This window comes from Primulina eburnea, chromosome 3, assembly GCF_022965805.1.
Source record: "Primulina eburnea isolate SZY01 chromosome 3, ASM2296580v1, whole genome shotgun sequence".
Taxonomy (NCBI): Eukaryota; Viridiplantae; Streptophyta; class Magnoliopsida; order Lamiales; family Gesneriaceae; genus Primulina; species Primulina eburnea.
Genome location: NC_133103.1, coordinates 20170761 through 20188187, shown reverse-complemented (window position 1 = coordinate 20188187; position 17427 = coordinate 20170761). Strand labels below are relative to the sequence as shown.

General features: G+C 35.9%; 4 protein-coding genes across 5 annotated transcripts; 2 read left to right on the top strand and 2 right to left on the bottom strand.

Moving 5' to 3' along the window:
* Window positions 1–1771: 1771 nt before the first annotated feature.
* On the top strand, window positions 1772–2290 carry LOC140827031 (secreted RxLR effector protein 161-like). Its single transcript, XM_073189612.1, has one exon. It carries the CDS (start codon window positions 1772–1774, stop codon window positions 2288–2290), a length of 519 nt encoding a protein of 172 aa, XP_073045713.1.
* A 4143-nt stretch (window positions 2291–6433) lies between these two features.
* Window positions 6434–6790, bottom strand: LOC140827030 (uncharacterized). Its single transcript, XM_073189610.1, has one exon. The coding sequence runs from the start codon at window positions 6788–6790 to the stop codon at window positions 6434–6436; it is 357 nt and encodes a 118-aa protein (XP_073045711.1).
* Window positions 6791–6953: 163 nt separating this feature from the next.
* LOC140827029 (uncharacterized) lies at window positions 6954–7724 on the bottom strand. The gene has a single exon (XM_073189609.1). The coding sequence runs from the start codon at window positions 7722–7724 to the stop codon at window positions 6954–6956; it is 771 nt and encodes a 256-aa protein (XP_073045710.1).
* A 4750-nt stretch (window positions 7725–12474) lies between these two features.
* Window positions 12475–15924, top strand: LOC140827240 (protein WEAK CHLOROPLAST MOVEMENT UNDER BLUE LIGHT 1-like). 2 transcript variants are annotated; one of them, XM_073189874.1, is made up of 3 exons: window positions 12475–12837; window positions 13475–13948; window positions 14055–15924. In XM_073189874.1, exons 2-3 carry the CDS (start codon window positions 13487–13489, stop codon window positions 15921–15923), a joined length of 2331 nt encoding a protein of 776 aa, XP_073045975.1. In that variant the 5' UTR covers window positions 12475–12837; window positions 13475–13486; the 3' UTR covers window position 15924. The 2 variants fall into 2 exon arrangements, with proteins under 2 accessions (XP_073045975.1, XP_073045976.1); XM_073189875.1 differs by having other exon boundaries at window positions 12484–12602.
* Window positions 15925–17427: the final 1503 nt, after the last annotated feature.

The following is a 17427-nucleotide window of genomic DNA, read 5'->3' as shown; positions in this document are numbered from 1 at the left end:
TATTTTATAACGTTCACAGATGATTTTTCAAGATATGGCTTCATTTATCTCATTCATGAAAAGGCACGGTCATTGGATGTCTTCAAAAACTATGAAGCTGAAGTTGAAAAGCAACTTCTCTTGAATATTAAAAGCGCTAGATCTGACCGTGGTGGTGAATACGCGCTATGGTAGATATGATGGTTCAGGTGAATGACGTCCAGTACCTTTTGCTAAATTCCTAGAGGAATGAGGTATCATCCCACAATACATTATTCCGGGTTCGCCCACTATGAATGGTGCTGTTGAAAGACAAAACATAACGCTTAAGGACGTGGTGAGAAGTATGATTAGTCATTCTACCTTACCAGAATCACTTTGGGGAGAAGCACTAAAAACCGCAACATATATCCTTAATAGGGTTCCAACTAAAGCAGCGACTAAAATCTCTTATGAACTTTGGACGAGTAAAATGCCCAGTCTTAAGCATCTGCATGTTTGGGGATGTCCAGCTGAGGCAAGGCCTTACACGCCTAATGAAAAGAAACTGGACTCAAGAATGGTTAGTTGTTATTTTATTGGATACTCTTAAAGATCCAGGGGGTACAAGTTTTATGATCCCATGAGTAGTCGATTTTTGAGTCAAGAAATGCTCGGTTCTTTGAGGATGTTGAGTTTGGGGGGGCGGGGAGGGCAAGGGGGGAGAAAAAGTCAGGGATATTGTCTTTGAAGAGGAATATGTAAATATTCCCACATGTGTCTTGGACATTGATCAGGATCAGATTCCTCACTTTGACCAAGACACAATACAGGAAGACAATGTTAGAGATCCTCCCATTCCAGATGAACGAACTGAAGCACCTCCAGAACCTATGCCATTAAGGATATCCACTAGAGAGCGGAGAAATGCAGTGCCAGATTATTACATTTTATTTCTTCAAGAACATGAGGCAGACATTTGATTTATGGAGGATGATCATCCTATTAACTTCCGTCAAGCCATGAAAAGTTCTAACTCTCGAAAGTGGAATGATGCCATGAAAGAAAAGATAAATTCCATGAAGGAAAATGACGTATGAGATCTTGTCCCATTGCCTATAGGTAAGAAGCTCATTGGTTGTAAATGGATATTTAAAACCAAGAGGGATTCGAAAGGCAATGTGGAAAGATATAAGGCTCGTCTTGTCGCTAAAGGCTTTACACAGAAAGAAGACATTGATTATAAAGAGACTTTCTCTCCGGTTTTTTCGAAAGACTTTTTAACGATTATAATGGCTTTTGTGGCGCATTTCGATCTTGAGCTTCATCAGATGGATGTATAGGCTATGTTTCTAAATGGTGACATTGATGAAACGATTTATATTGTGCAGCCAAAAAATTTTGTGCCCAAAGACATAAATAATATGATTTGCAAATTAAAGAAATCCACCTATGGGCTCAAGCAGGCATCTCGACAATGGTATTTCAAATTTCATCAAGTGATCATCTCGTTTGGTTTTGAAATGAATTTGGTCGATGATTGTGTGTACCATAAGTTCAGTGGGAGTAAGCATATTTTTCTTGTTTTATATGTTGACGACATTCTGCACGCTAGTAACGATATATAGTTGTTGCATGACACCGAGAGATTTCTAGCTAATAATTTTGAATTGAAAGATCTTGGTGATGCATCTTTTGTACTGGGTATTCAGATATGTCGGGATTGTTCTCGAGGTATTCTTGGATTATGTCATAAAGGCTATATCGAAAAAGTTCTCAAGCGATATTTAGTCTCAAACCAACGGATACCCCTATGACTAAGGGAGACAAATTTAGTCTCAAACAATGCACAAAGAATGATTTTGAGGAAAATGAAATGCAGAAGATTCCCTATGCATCTGCATTGGGGAGTCTGATGTATGTTAAGGTTTGTACACATCCAGATATTGCGTACGTGACAGGAATGTTGGGACGATATTTAAGTAATCCAGGATTGGAACATTGGAAAGCAGTCAAAAAGGTTTTACAGAACCTACAGAGAACAAAATATTACATGCTCATATATCGAAGGTTGGATCAGCTTGAGATAATTGGGTATACTTACTCTGATTTTGCTGGATTCCAAGACAGTATGAAATCTACGTTGGGCGACATCTATCTCCTTGCTGGAGGTTTCATTTCCTTGGAGAGTGCTAAACAGTCACTTATAGCCTCTTCCACCATGACAGCTGAGTTTGTAGCATGTTATGAGGCATCCAATCATGGAATATTGTTGCAAAATTGTGTCACGGAACTGCACATTGTCGATGGCATTGAAAGGCCACTAAGATAACATTGTGACAATAAATCAGCAGTTATGTACCAATAACAACAGGAGCTCGACGAAGTCAAAACACATTGACATCAAGTTTCTGGTTGTTAAAGAAAGAATTCAGAGTTGAAAGATGTCTATTGAGCATATCGGTACAAACTCCATGGTTGTGGATCCGCTTATTAAGGGACTACCACCCAGACAGTTTCACGAGCACACTGCTAGTATGTGTGTTATGTCAATTGAGGAAATTAAATTTTAGTTGGAGTTTGTTATTTTAAATGCTTTTTCGTTGTAGAAATTTTCAGTTACAGTTATGTAAATTTATTTTCTCCAGAAATAAATTTCAAGTTAATTCGCTCAGATTATGGTTTAAAGTTTGATCTCAATAAGGTTAAGGGAGGACTAGTTGGAAATAGGCATGTCACGGTCACATTGCATGAATTTTCCATGCTACACATACACTTCATGATCCATATCATTCAGTTGTGTTGGCATATATGACCATTGATGGGTCCAACTACCTTGAGTGTAGCGAAGAATGCTTTGATCCAATGTTGATGTGATTGATGGACCGGATTGGTTTAGATATATTTTGGAATGACAACAATTTTGAGCTCATAAGGTTATTCACAAACATAATTATAAGGTCGCACATATAGCCCAAGTGGGAGATTGTTGGATCAATTTTATTTATATGGGCTTATATGTGAATAATTATGTATTGTGGGTACCTTATTAAGTTAAGCCCAAAATAAAGTGATCAACTAAAGTTTCGGGTTATTGGGCTTTTATTTATTTGATAGGTTGTGGGCCATTAATGTATAGAGGCATAAGTGTAATTTCTGTTATTATGATGAGCTAAAACAGAAATATCAGAAGATAATGATAAACATTATCTATATATATGGGTCATGGTCCCCAGATCTCGCATTATTGTGTTCTTTCTCTCGCCCATCAAGAAAATAGTTTAAAAGAGAAAACTAAAGATTCTCTCAAGGAAAGAGCACGTAGATCTGGAAGATCAAGGCACATTCTAAAGAATTCATAAATATGGATTCAGGTACGCTTCCGCTTAAGTTTTCCAATCAAATTCTTAATGATTTAGCATGATGGATTCTGCAGTTTATGAGTTTTCCCCAACAAAACCCACTTATCCCTAGGTAAAAAAACAAAAAATAATCGACATACATCTTGTTCAATACCTTTCTATCTTTCCATCATTCTACTTTACTACTGTAATCTTCTTTGTTATATATTTTAAAGTATCTTGAAAAACAGTAGTTGACTCCCAGTTTTGAGTATGTTCTAAAGGCATAATCTCAAAAAATTGTATTAAAAAAACAGAAGTTGAATAGGGTCACAGATGAGATGAGATGAGATGGAAAGGGGTAAGGTGACCAGAAGAAATAAACGGGCTGTGGACCCACAAATTTGAGTTTTATTATTTTATTTTCTAATTTTTATAATAAACTTATTTTATACCTACCATCATATTATTATTATTAATATTTGGCTTTAGTGTTCAATAGATTGAATTACAGTTAATATTTTGAAATCTTGAAAAATTGACATTATGAAGTTCCTAAATCCATCAACATCAATAAGGTTAAATATGAAAACCTTATAGTCATGGTCATGCATTCAATATTGATATTTTGTTTTCAAATTTGTAATAGCCTACTTATATAGTTGTCATCTGATTAGGTTTTAACATGAGCATATGTTTCATGTAAAATTTAAAGCATCTAAGTTTCTTTCACTTTTATCCTAACTCAACATTTTTCCTTGCTATTTCCACCTCCACAAGCGTCTTCCATTTTCATCAGTACTATGAAGGATTCGAGGTGTCCACAAGTAGAGAAAAGTATGGACTCTTTTGCTTAAAATCCCTATTTCCAATCCGAAAGTCTAACTAGAAGGGCTTTTTTTATAGAGAGAGAGAGATGAGCCAGGGGGTTTGCTGGCTAACTCGTGCAATCAACGACAAATTCCTTAGTAAGCTAGCTTTGTGAGCAAGCCCGGTTCTCCGCCTTTAGTTACTTCGGTAGGTCGCATGCACGTGTAAGCACATTTACTTCATCTTTTATAGATTATAACTGCACATCTATCATTATTCAACACTAAAATTTTCAACCATAACAGGTGGAAGAAACCATCAAATAAATTGTTTGCTAAATTCACTTTTTAGGTAAAAAATCAACTTCTATTGCATATTTTGTATACATAACTATGACACATCAATATTCTTATCTGCATACCAAGTGAGTATTATATGACATCAGCATTCATGTCTTCAACACCTTCTTGGTTGAAAATTGCCTCACAAGTTGAATATGATTTAAGACGGCTCTATTGTTTATAACAATGTTAATTCCATCGACACATAGCATGAAAAAGTGATAACTAACTTTTCTAAGACTTTACATATAGAAGAAATCAACCATATATCATGATCTGTCAATAGTTACTCGTAACTAGCATACTTGTGTTGAAGTGGACAAACCTGTCATAACATTTGTCATAAATTATCTATGACTCAACCTATCTTACATAATATCTGAAAATTCACTTAGTCTCCTCCGTTTTTATATCTTATATATACTTATATTATTAGTTGCTTGAAGGTTAACGTCCTCCCGTGTTATAATATTTCAGTACTCTCTCTTACTAACCAAAAGTTCTGTTTGTTAATCAAATCCAATGGAAAACCATCCTTATTGTATTTTATAAACTGCGAGCAATGTCAGTACAACTGTTTATTTCAAAAAAATTTAAAGAACTAATAAGAAAATTTTACTTCAACCCAGTATAGGTCGTCATCTTACGAACAATACTTAAGATGATATCAAATCTTTCTCTTTTGCTACAATATGCAACTGGTATTGGCAGATATACTATAAGAAAAAAAAAGCAAATACATAGAACTAAGAAGTGAAAAGCAACTTTTATATATATAGATTTGATATAGTATAATCTAAAGATCTTAATAGGTTTATACACATGTTTTACAACTAAACATTTTGTATACTACGAGATAACTATTTTATTATTCATTTAATGTACATTTTGGTTTTGATGCATATCAAATCGTTCTCTTTTGCTACAATATGCAACTAGTATTGAAGTAGAACTAGATATATGTAGAACTAGATATGCATCAAATCTTTCTCTTTTGCTACAATATGTAACTTGTATTGAAGTAGAACTATATATATATGTAGAACTAGATATATGCATCAAAACCAAAATGTATATTAAATGAATAATAAAATAGTTATCTCGTAGTATACAAAATGTTTAGTTGTAAAAAATGTGTATAAACCTATTAAGAGCTTTAGATTATACTATATCAAATCTATATATATAAAAGTTGCTTTTCACTTCTTAGTTCTATGTATTTTATTTTTTTTTTTCTTATAGTATATCTGCCACCTCTCTGTAAGTTTCTTCCAGTTATATCATACTCAACTTTACTTTCTTCTTACCATGAGGTTCAAGCAAATTATGTTCATATCCTTTAATTTCTTTAATTAGTCTCTTGTTATGGTATTCTTATCGGTTGTTATATGAATTGAATTAAAGTTAATATTTTCAGACCTTGAAAAAATGAAGTTACCAAGTTAATGAATCAATCAAGTGGGTTCTTAAGTATGAAAACCTTAGGCCATCCACAATAACAAGGGTATTTCCATCAAATATTTGTGGGTCTCGTACTCCACATCATCAATCAAATATTTCATTACTCAAATATCTCATATTTCACAATCAAATATCACACCAACCAAATATTTATGGGTCCCACTGTTACTTTAATTAATATTTTATTTTCATTTAAATAAAATCATTCCATCACTTTAATTAATTTCATCTATTATTTGGTATTATATTTTTATTCAAATATAAAACTAAAAAGTTTATAATACTTATTTTTAAATGACAAATTTGTAAAAAAATAAAAATTAAAAAATTAAAAAGTTTATAACGAATATATAAAACTAATTTAACACAAAACAATATTTACAACATTAATAATAAAAAATTACAAACCATAAAACATCTATAATAATAATAATTGAAAATTAGTAATTTACGAAGATAATTAAAAATAAGACATGAAAACATAAATTACAAACCACACATATAGTCAAATACACCATTCGTTCACTCATCACGACGACATGTCTCCCAAATGTGTTCAACCAAATCATGACGAAGCTGATGATGCATATGACTATCACGTAACTCTGTATTTCTTCGAAGGTATTCGCCAAATTCTATGGTTGAACCCTGATTGGCTATGAAATTATCTCGTTCTTCAAAATCCCACATTGATATTGCATGACCTTCGTCCTCAACAATCATGTTGTGTAAGATAATGCATGTATAGATGATTTCTTTGCATTTATCCATAAACCAATGTCTCCCTGGGCCTCCTATAATTGCCCAACGAGCTTGAAGAACCCCAAATGCCCATTCAACATCTTTTCTTGCAGCCTCTTGTTTTTCTTTGAATTTCATTCTTTAGGGATCCTGTGGGCATGAAAAACTCTTCACGAAACTGGCCCATTCCGGGTATAGACCATCTGTTAAGTAGTATCCTTTAGTATATTGTGTACCATTCACAAGAAAATTAACATCCGGTGCATTTCCTTTCAAGAAGTCATTAAAAATAGGCGACTCGTTAAGGACATTGATGTTCATTACGAGACCCAGCCACTCCAAAAAAGGCGTGCCATATCCACAAGTCGGCTGATGCAACTGCCTCGAGCACAACTGTTGGGTAACCATGATCGCCTCGAGTGTACTGGGCTCTCCATGCGACCAGACAATTTTTCCAAGCCCAATGCATGCAATCAAGGCTTCCTAACATGCCAGGAAAACCATGTCTTAGCTCATGCATTTCAAGCAAACGAGCGATGTCGGTTGCGTTGGGTTTTCTTAAGTACACACACCCATATATTTGCATAACATATTGACAAAAGTTGGACAAGCATTCAAGTGCAGTTGTTTCACCCATCCTTAGATACTCGTCCAATTGGTCGGCTAGCCCTCCATAAGCTAGTTGGCGGATAGCCGCCGTGCATTTCTGAAGTGGGGATAAGCCTTTTCTTCTCGCAGCATCTTCTCTCCATTTAAAATATCCACCTGGATGATTTTGCAAATCAATGACTATGTGCAAAAACAGCTCCTTTCTCATTCGTAATCGTCGTCGGAACATGTCATCGGTATAAACCGGCTCAGTAGAGAAATAAACATTAACAAGTTGAATGTGCCCACCTACACGTTCTCTGTTAATTGATCGTCTTCTTTGTGCATTTCCATAAGAAGTTTGAATGAATTCAGCCGCTCTATGTTGATTATGCACCATCATCATGAATAATTCTTCACCAGGATCCGATGTTGTATCTTCTGGAATGTTTTCTCTGTTATTTTGAGTAGGATTTTGAGACATTTTGGAACAAATGAATAGTTGAGTATAAGAGAGAATGCAGACGGGATGTATTGTCAAGAATAATAAATGATTCATTTCCTACTTATTTACATTTTCGTAACGGCTATTTCGTAACGGCTAGTTGGTAACGGCTGTTTTGTAACGGCTAGTTCATACTTTTATCCACACATATATATGTGTGTACGTATGTATGTATATGTATAATATATACTATAGATCATTCACAAATTAATACATTATTTAAAAATAGAAATTTCAAATCACATTACATGTTCAATATTTTTAAAAACATAAATTGCAAACCACAAACATAATAAGAACACACTAAAATACATGATTTAAAAACACAAATTGCAAACCACACACATAATAAAAACACACTAAAATACATGATTTAAAAAAATAAATTACAACCACACACATAATAAAATACATGACATCAAATAGAAATTTCAAACCACATTACATATTCAATCTTTTTTTGAGCTGGTCACAAATCGCTAGATGGTTGTGAAGTTGTTCATCTGTCATACCTCGAGTGTCCATTACGAGTAGTTTATGAGCTTGAATGAGTTGATCCACTTTCTTGTTGTTATTATATTCCTCCATCTGTGTTACTGACTGTTGCATAGCCTCGGTAATTTGATCAACATGGGTCACTCTTTCTTTGCCTTTCTTTTTTGCGGCCTTATGTCCCATAGGGCGAGATCGGGCTTCATTTTACTCTGTATCAACACTTGGTGTAGCATTAGACGAGTCAGTATGTGCACCTGAAGATTCAGATGTCCTTGCCTTCTTTGCAAACCGGTGTCCTGAGGATTGAGGCGCATACATAGACTATCTTTAACTATCCTCCACACGTGTTCATATTGAAAAGTAGATTTGAAGATATTCTTGTATTCTTCATGAGCCCGCATCATCAAATCCTCGTCACTCCATCCACTTGGCCGATCTGTGTACCATTTATTGTAAATTCCATTATATCTATTCACGATCCTTTTCACCGCAGCCCAGTGTGCTTTGGCTTTCTCTGCAGTCCTTTTTTTAGATTTCTTGTCTCGATTGGTATTGTAATATTCTACAACCCGTTTCCAAAAAGACTCACTCTTTTGGGCATTACCCATGGTTTGGTCTTCGCTCATCATTGTGTATGCTGCTGCAAGGAGCTTATCATCTGCTACTTTCCACGCTGTCCGCTTGCCATGATCTCCATCTGAATCTTGACCTGTCTCGCTTGCCTGATTGATAGTAATATTTTCAAGTCCTATTTGGGACGAGAAAGGAGGAAATTGTGAATTTCGGAATTCATAAGGTGCTTCTAGCCCTTTATCACTGTCACTTGCATCAACACTAGCCCTTCTCGATTCAGTTGATTGAAGCCCCGGTGATTGAAGAGGATTAATTCCATGAGATGGAGCTTGCACCAAATACTGGCTACTCTGCCAATATTCTGGGGGACATGTATTCCACGGAGCGAGAGGGGCGTTCAAAAAATAAGTGGTGGATATGGAAAATGTTGCAAATTCTGTGGATGTTGAGTAAGAAATGGAAATGGAGGATGTTGGACACTCGGACGAACTCGAGAATTTTCTCTACTTAAACTTTCATCGATATTTGGAGAGTTCAAAAAATCCCTAAAAAAATTATTGGAATTATTATCCATTCCAAAAAAATTTTGTATGTAATTTTTTTTTGTGAGAAATATTTTTATAAGATGTTAAAACTATGGATTTTAATTTCTTACAAATTTATGTATTTATAGAATAAAATTTGAACGTTGGGTAACGTTCAAAACCCAACGTTCAAAATATTCAAAGGTTTGGAAAATAGTGAAAGTTGTGCACAATTCATATCCTATATATACTTAATTATTTATATCATAATTAAATATAATTAAAAACTATTAAAAAAACAAAAAAAAAAAGTGAAGGAGAAACCTGCAGCGTGATTCACGCTGCAGGTTTCTCTCGCATGCGCGTGCAATGCACACGCGTGTCTCTCACGCTGGCTTGATTAAATTAAAAAAAATGTAATATCCGGTTACAAATTTGTAACCGGGTATTTGAATAGCAAAAATATACAGCATCCACAATGGTGGATATTTGGATAGCCAAAATATTTTGATGACATGGCTACCCAAATATCCACCATTGTGGATGCCCTTATAGTCGTTGCTATCTTTTCCTTATTAGTAAATTTTCAAATTTCTTTTATTAATATTTGGCTTTAGTGTTCTTATCTATTGTTTAATGAATCAAATTGTGAGGCCCAGGACCGAAGAGGGCGGGGGGTGATCACCGGTGACGGCTCCTGGCAGGCTTCTAGACGGAAGGAACATAGATGAACCGATCTTACACCGGAAGGAGAGGGGTTCGGAATCTGTTAAGGTATTGGACTGTGCAGTTGAAGAGGGCTTATAAGATTTGATATATACTACTCATATCAAGAAGGTGCGTATTCTTTTCGGTAGCTCATCACATAAGAACTCCAAAGTTAAACGTGCTTGACTTGGGGCAATTTTGGGATGGGTGACCCTCCTGTGAATTTTCCTGGGGTGCGTGTGAGTGAGGACATAAGCACGCTGGAAAGAGTCGTCTTGATACAGTGAGGACAGTCCTCGAATCAGGGCGTTACAAAAATTATAGTTAATATTTCAGAATCTTGAAAAAATGAAGTTCAGGTCATAAATCCATCAACATCAATAGTGTTACTAAGTGTAAAGACTATATAGTCGATATCATGCATTCAATATCGATACTCTCAGGGACGTAGACAGAAAATTTTTTGACCTAGGACTGAATGACTAGATAAACAATAGTGACATTAACTAGATATAAGCTATTTCTCTGCGGTTTCTCATCGAATAAAATTCATCGATTATTGAATCAGTATCTATCCTTCCACTAAACTTTTTTTCACGTAGATAATCATATAATGTGCCAATAAACTTTTCTTTCATCTTATTCCAGAGTGAGGTGTTAAGAAATTTCATAATTGAGAATGATCGTTCAGTTGTTGCCGTAAAAACATGAAGCGTTAAAACAAGACAAATAAAATCTTTAAGAAAAATGCACCGAAGCCGCGAGGCAAGCATGCTAGGGCGGAAGATTTTCCTCGTCATAGTGCCCCGAGTGAAATTTTTTGCTCGAAACTCGCGTTGGGGCGGAAAACATAAAATCCACTAAAAATATACATCATACGGAAGTTAATATCAAGCTATATACATACCAAAAATCTAATGTTCTATGACTCATCACTACATAAGCTGAAAAATAACTACAAAATCAACTAAGCCATAGTTTAAATCTTTCTACATAATAAATGGAATAAACTAATTAAGTAGCAAAAAACAATAATTTCACCTCGTGGAACTCAATCAATGCTCTCTCCCGCACAAGCTTTTTCAAATCTCTTACCAGAAATTTCTTTCAAATTCCCACCCTCACAGCTTTTTTCAACTTAAGGCCCTTGCTTACAAAAGTACAATTGTTGATAGAGTAATTTGCCTTATGATTAAATGGGTTGAAAATAATTTTAATGGGCTAAGTTAGTAAATATATGGACCGGATAAAATTTTAATGTAGGCTACAATTACATATATATTATAATTACTAATAAATTTTTTTGATCCAGGGCTGAAGCCCACCCCAGCCTTTGGGATAGCTCCGTCTCTGGATACTCTGTCTTCAAATCTCTAACAACCTTCTTATAGAGTTGTCGTTTGATTAGATTTTATATGAGCATATGCTTGATGTCCGATTTTAGGCAGCTATCTAAGCTTCTTCCACTTTTATCCCAACTCTATCTTTTTCCTTTCTATTCCACCTTTACAAGCTTCTTCCACTTCCGTCATTCTTATTTCTTTAAGCACAATTACCACATGAAATAATAATCATGTAGCTACAAATATGAACGAAAATAAAATTACTATAATAAATACAAATATGGCTGTAAAAAAAATACGATAGTACTCATATCATTCGATCTTGTTAGCTAAATCAATTTTTTAAATAGAATCGATAAGCATTTTGCAAATTATAATATGTATATTTAATTCTAACAAGATTAAACTTTCGAAGTTTTCAAATTGCTAAATATATGATTTCCACATCTAACTTGTCATTTTACACTTACATGCAAAGCCCATTTAGTTCATTTTTTTATAGATTACTTTTCATTTTTCAATGCTTAACATTGGTAGAAGTTGTTTCCCATTTTTTTTATTTCTGTAATGTTTGTACCTGTACAGATTAATTTTGATTTCCCATTTTTTATTTCTTTAACGTTGGTACTTGAACATATTAATTTTGATTAATATCTTAAAAATTGGAAAAAATGTGTTGTTAGTTATGTCAATTAATTGTGAAGGAATCGATGATAGTTTTATTTTAGTTTAGATTTAATTATTTGTTATACATTAACAAAAATTAAAGTGTAAAATAATACCTATACAAATGTAATTGCATGTTTCATTTCTAGAGAAAAAATAATAGAAAAGGTAATAGCTGCACTGCAAACTTGGGTAAAACACATCAAGAATTGAGGTGACCATGCCTGATACTGCCTAAATAAAGCGATGAAAGGGGAAAAAAAGCTTTTGAATCGTTGTACATTTTTTTATGATTTTCTTGTGTGTGTTATTCATTCAAGATTTCTTCTCGTGTGACACCACAAATAAATCTTCATAAAATAAATAAATAATGAAACGATATATATATATATTTTTTGCAAACAAATAGAACTACAGAAGGCCAAGAAAACAGGCAACAATCCGCAAAAGTAGGCTCCATACACGTGTTTTTACGCTCACCTCATTGTCACACAACGGGCGTCTACAGACAATGCAATCTTGTATCTGCATCTGTGGAACAGAGCAGTGTATATTAATTTCTTCTCCGTATATTCCTTTTTTATGATTTAAACATTTTTACCTGTGATTTACTATTTTTGGGCTGAGCAAGAATTTCCCAGATTTTGTGGGGTGTTGAAAAAAAGTTATTGGAAGACAAAAGTTGTATATTTTTTCTCTTACTTTTTGTGGGCAAATATTGGGAGGGCCTTCGCAGCTCCCCATTGGACTTTAGGCTTTTCTTGGTGTTTCTGGTGACTCTTGGTACGTTTTCTCTCTTTTTATGGTGCATTTTCTTGGTTGGGAATTTTTCGGTTTAATTCGGTCCGGAATTATTTTAGTTGTACCTTTTTGTTTATTATTATTAATATAATATGGATTAAATTCTTGAGATGCATTGGATTTGGGATTGGATTTGCAACTTCTTTGGGAGCATCTTTGGTTGGTTGCTGCTTGTTAAATGGATTTCAGATGTTATCAGTAATTATCTGCTTGCCATGGAAGATTCTTGCATGCAGTTTGAGACCAAGATTTCATTGAGAGGATATAAACGAACCGTTGAATTAGACTATTGTTGTTTTCTTTTTATTGATTGTTATTTTCATATGATATAGAAAATAATTGAATAACTTTGTCGGGATATTCAGTTTCGGTTTAGGAGGGAGTTTTCATTGGGATGACATACATAATTTGACTTGTTTCATCTTTTCGTGTTTTCAAAGGGATTTGATATTGTCATTCTTTCTCCATTTCATGGTGTGATTAACCTTTATAATAAATTCAATTCGTAGTTTTTGTAAGTATTGAATTGATATTAATTTTTGGTCTGGTTGAATTCTTGTTTTTGCGTGAGTTTGGTTCTCTTTTCAGTTGACGAGTTCTTGTTTGACTCTCCTCTCAGCATTTGGTTAGAATGGAGGGTGCTAAAGACTTTCAAGCTAATGCACCTCCATATTCTTCGCCTCCTCCTGTATTTTCATCTCCAAATGATGAGGGTCGATCAGTTGGTGTTGCTCCAACGATCCACGGGGGGAATGTAGAATCCAATGAGTCTACAGAAGCACCTGAAAACCCCAACAATAATGACACCAAGATCAGACCGAAAATAGTTGCTAGGCCATCTCCTGAGGATGGTTATATTGCTCCCGTTTCATCCCCTCGAGGGAGAAATGGTAGCATTGGGCGGTCCCATCTGAAAGTACCCTCAATTTCTAGTGGGAGTTCAAAATCTGCGCCACAGTCTAAACCTCTCCGTAGTTCGGAGTTTGAAAGAGGTCAAATCGACACAGCAGCCCCTTTTGAATCCGTGAAAGCTGCTGTTTCAAAGTTCGGAGGGATTGTCGACTGGAAAGCTCACCGTGTGCAGACAGTGGAGGTATAATCTTGTTTTTATTGTCTGGTACCTTTCATCTTATGTGTATTTTTACGTTTCTTGTGACATGAGATTTGTTTAGCTCTAAATAATCCTGTTGTCCATTCAGAGACGTAAAGTCATCAATCAAGAATTGGAGAAAGTCCGGGATGAGATACCATTGTGCAAGAAACAATCTGAAGCCGCTGAAGAGGCAAAAACTCAAGTTCTGAAAGAGCTAGACGACACTAAAAGGCTAATAGAAGAATTAAAGCTTAATCTTGAACGAGCTCAAACCGATGAACAACAGGCAAAACAGGATGCCGAACTTGCAAAGCTCAGAGTCGAAGAATTGGAACAAGGGATTGCTGATGGAGCCAGCTTTGCTGCCAAGGCGCAGGTCGAGGTCGCCAAAGCAAGGCATGCGGCTGCTGTTTCAGAGCTTAAGACTGTTAAAGATCAATTGGAACAACTAAGAAAAGACTACACGTTGTTGGTTGCCGAGAAAGATGCCGCTGTCAAAAAAGCAGAAGAAGCTGTCTCTCTGTCTAAAGAAATCGAAAAATCAGTTGAGGACCTGACGATCGAACTTATTACAGCCAAGGAATCATTGGAATCTGCTCAAGGGGCACATCTGGAAGCAGAGGAACATAGAGCCGGAGCAGTTATGGCAAAAGAACAGGATACTCTTATCTGGGAGAAGGAATTGGAACAGGCTGAGGGGGAGCTTGAGAAACTGAATCAGAAAATATTATCCGTGAAGGATCTCAAATTAAAGTTGGATTCTGCGACAACATTGCTGCAAGATTTGAAAAACGAATTGGCTACTTATATGGAATCACTAGTAAAGATTGAAACTGGTGAAGGAGGAACTTCAGAAAATGGGCTCGAGGAACTGAAAAAAACCCGTGCTGATATTGAGGTGGCCATTGATAGAGCAAAGAATGAGCTTGAAGAAGTGAAGGTCAACATCCAGAAAGCGACTGATGAAGTCAAGATCTTGAAGGTGGCTGCTTCATCATTGAATTTGGAACTGGAAAAAGAAAAATTGGAAGCAGCCGCCCTTAAACAAAGGGAAGAAATGGCGTCAATTGCAGTTGCATCTCTGGAAGCTGAGCTGAAAAGGACAAAGTCAGAAATAGCTCTTGCTCAAAAGAAAGAGAAAGAGGAAAGAGAGAAGCTGTTGGACCTTCCAAAGCAAGTACAAGAGGTGGCTCAAGAGGCGGAACGAGCAAAGGAACTTGCAGAAACAGCTCGGGAAGAGCTTCGAAAGGCCAAGGAAGAATCGGAACAAGCAAAGGCGGTAGCAAGTACCTTGGAAAGTAGATTACGTGCTACTCAAAAGGAAATTGAAGCTGCGAAGGCCTCCGAGAAATTGGCACTGGCAGCTATAAATGCATTGGAGGAGAGCGAATCTGCTAATGGGAAGAACGATGGTGAGGATTCACCAACGGGAGTAACACTTTCCTTGGAAGAATACTATGAGCTTAGCAAGAAAGCCCATGAAGCAGAGGAGCAGGCAAACCTACGGATAGCAGCTGCTCTTTCTCAAGTTGAGGTAGCAAAAGAATCGGAGGCAAGGAGTTTGAAAAGGCTAGAAGAAGTAAATATTGAATTGTCCGAAAGAAAGAATGCTCTAAAAGCTTCTCTGCAGAGGGCCGAGAATGCAACTGAAGGAAAATTGGGAGTCGAACAAGAGCTAAGAACTTGGAGGTCTGAGCACGAGCAAAGGCGGAAAGCTGGAGAATCCATTTCAGCAGCAGGGAGTTTGGATAAAAGTTCGAGAGCAAGCTTTGAGGAGAAAAAAGAATCCAAGAATGCTATAAGCTCACCCGATTCTTCTACACACTGGAGGACAAGTCAAAGTTCATTTACGAGTAACACGGAGACGAATCCATCTCCAGAAATAAGAGCCACCAAGAAAAAGAAGAAATCATTCTTCCCTCGAGTCTTCATGTTCTTGGCCAGAAAGAAGTCACATTCATCAAAGTCATCGTAAACATCAGTTTATACAGTAAGAAACGTGGTGTTGATTGTACATGGTGGGGATGCTTTTCTGTAATCCTAAATGGCAAATTTTGCTCTAAAAGACAGAATAATTGGAGGGAGTTCAATTTTTTAATTTTATTTGTACTTCATGCGATTCTTGAATACAATTGATTCTTTTCCGTTTTTACGTACTGTCAATTTTCTGATATACCTATTCAATCTTTTTTATCAGTCAGTTAATTAACTAAGATGTTTATATCGTCTCCGAATCAAAACTCTTTTCGTCCATGTATTCTACATCAAACAAGTCAAAATTATATTCCAGCATCGGTTTTACATACAAAGAGTGCAATTTAATTTTATACAAAGTATAAAATTCATTTCTAACTGATCTTTTATCTAAAAATAAATCTTTTATATATATATATATATATATATATATAATTATAAATATATAAGTTTCAATTGTGAGCTTACTTTTTACCATTTTATTTATTTTATATTTTGTCATGTTTATTTGGTTTTTAAGTATGTTAGTTTAATATGTTAATTAATAGTGTACTTAACTTTCATTTGTGAGTTTTCTTTTTTACCCTTTCATTTGTTTTATATTTTGTCATGTTCATGGGGTTTTTTAAGTCATTCTTTAATTAATTTATTGGTTCTTCATAGGGATGTAAATGAACCGAACTGTTCGCGAGCTTTTCGAATCTCGGCTCGTTAAAAAACTCGTTCGGGCTCGTTCGTTAAGCTTATCGAGCCAAGCCCGAGCCTTATTTTGGGCTCGACAATTTTGTTGGGCCGAGCTTGAGATTAATGATGTTTGGCTCGTTAGCTCGTGAACATGTTCGATAATAGGTTCGTGAGCTCAAAATTGAGCTCGGCTCGTTTAGCTGGCTCGTGAGCTCGAGCTCGAGCTCGGCTCGTTTAAGTGGTTCACGAGCTCGGGCTCGAGCTCGGCTCGTTTAGGTAGATCGTGAGCTCGAATTTGAGATAATTAATGAGTTATAATATTAAAATAATTATGTATGATAAATAATAATAAATTAAAAATTATATTAAAAATGTGAATGTTATGGCAATAATGGCATATTCCCGTAACCTCATCCTGATCTATTCCAAATCCCAAACCCTAATCGGCTATTCCCGTAACCTCACCTATTCCCCCCGAATCCGCGCCTCCCGACCTCCGCCCGCCGTCGCCGAGGGTCTCCGGTCGTAGCCCAGGTCCGGTTGACCATTATCGAAGCAGAAATCGGTAGATTTGAGCGTGTATAGGTAGCGAGACCCCTTTCCCGTCCACCTCTAAACCGCGTACGATTTCTGACGATTCTCCGTTCTTCCGCCGGAGCCGAGGGCTGAAAATCGTTGTACCATCTGGGTCGACTTTGATTGAGGCGTGAATCGAGAGTTTGGAGATCGTATAGGTCGCGAACCCTAGCTCTGATTCTAGTTTGGTTTCATCTCCAAATACAGTGGGCAAAACAATTAGAGACAAAAGTTCAAAAGTTTCA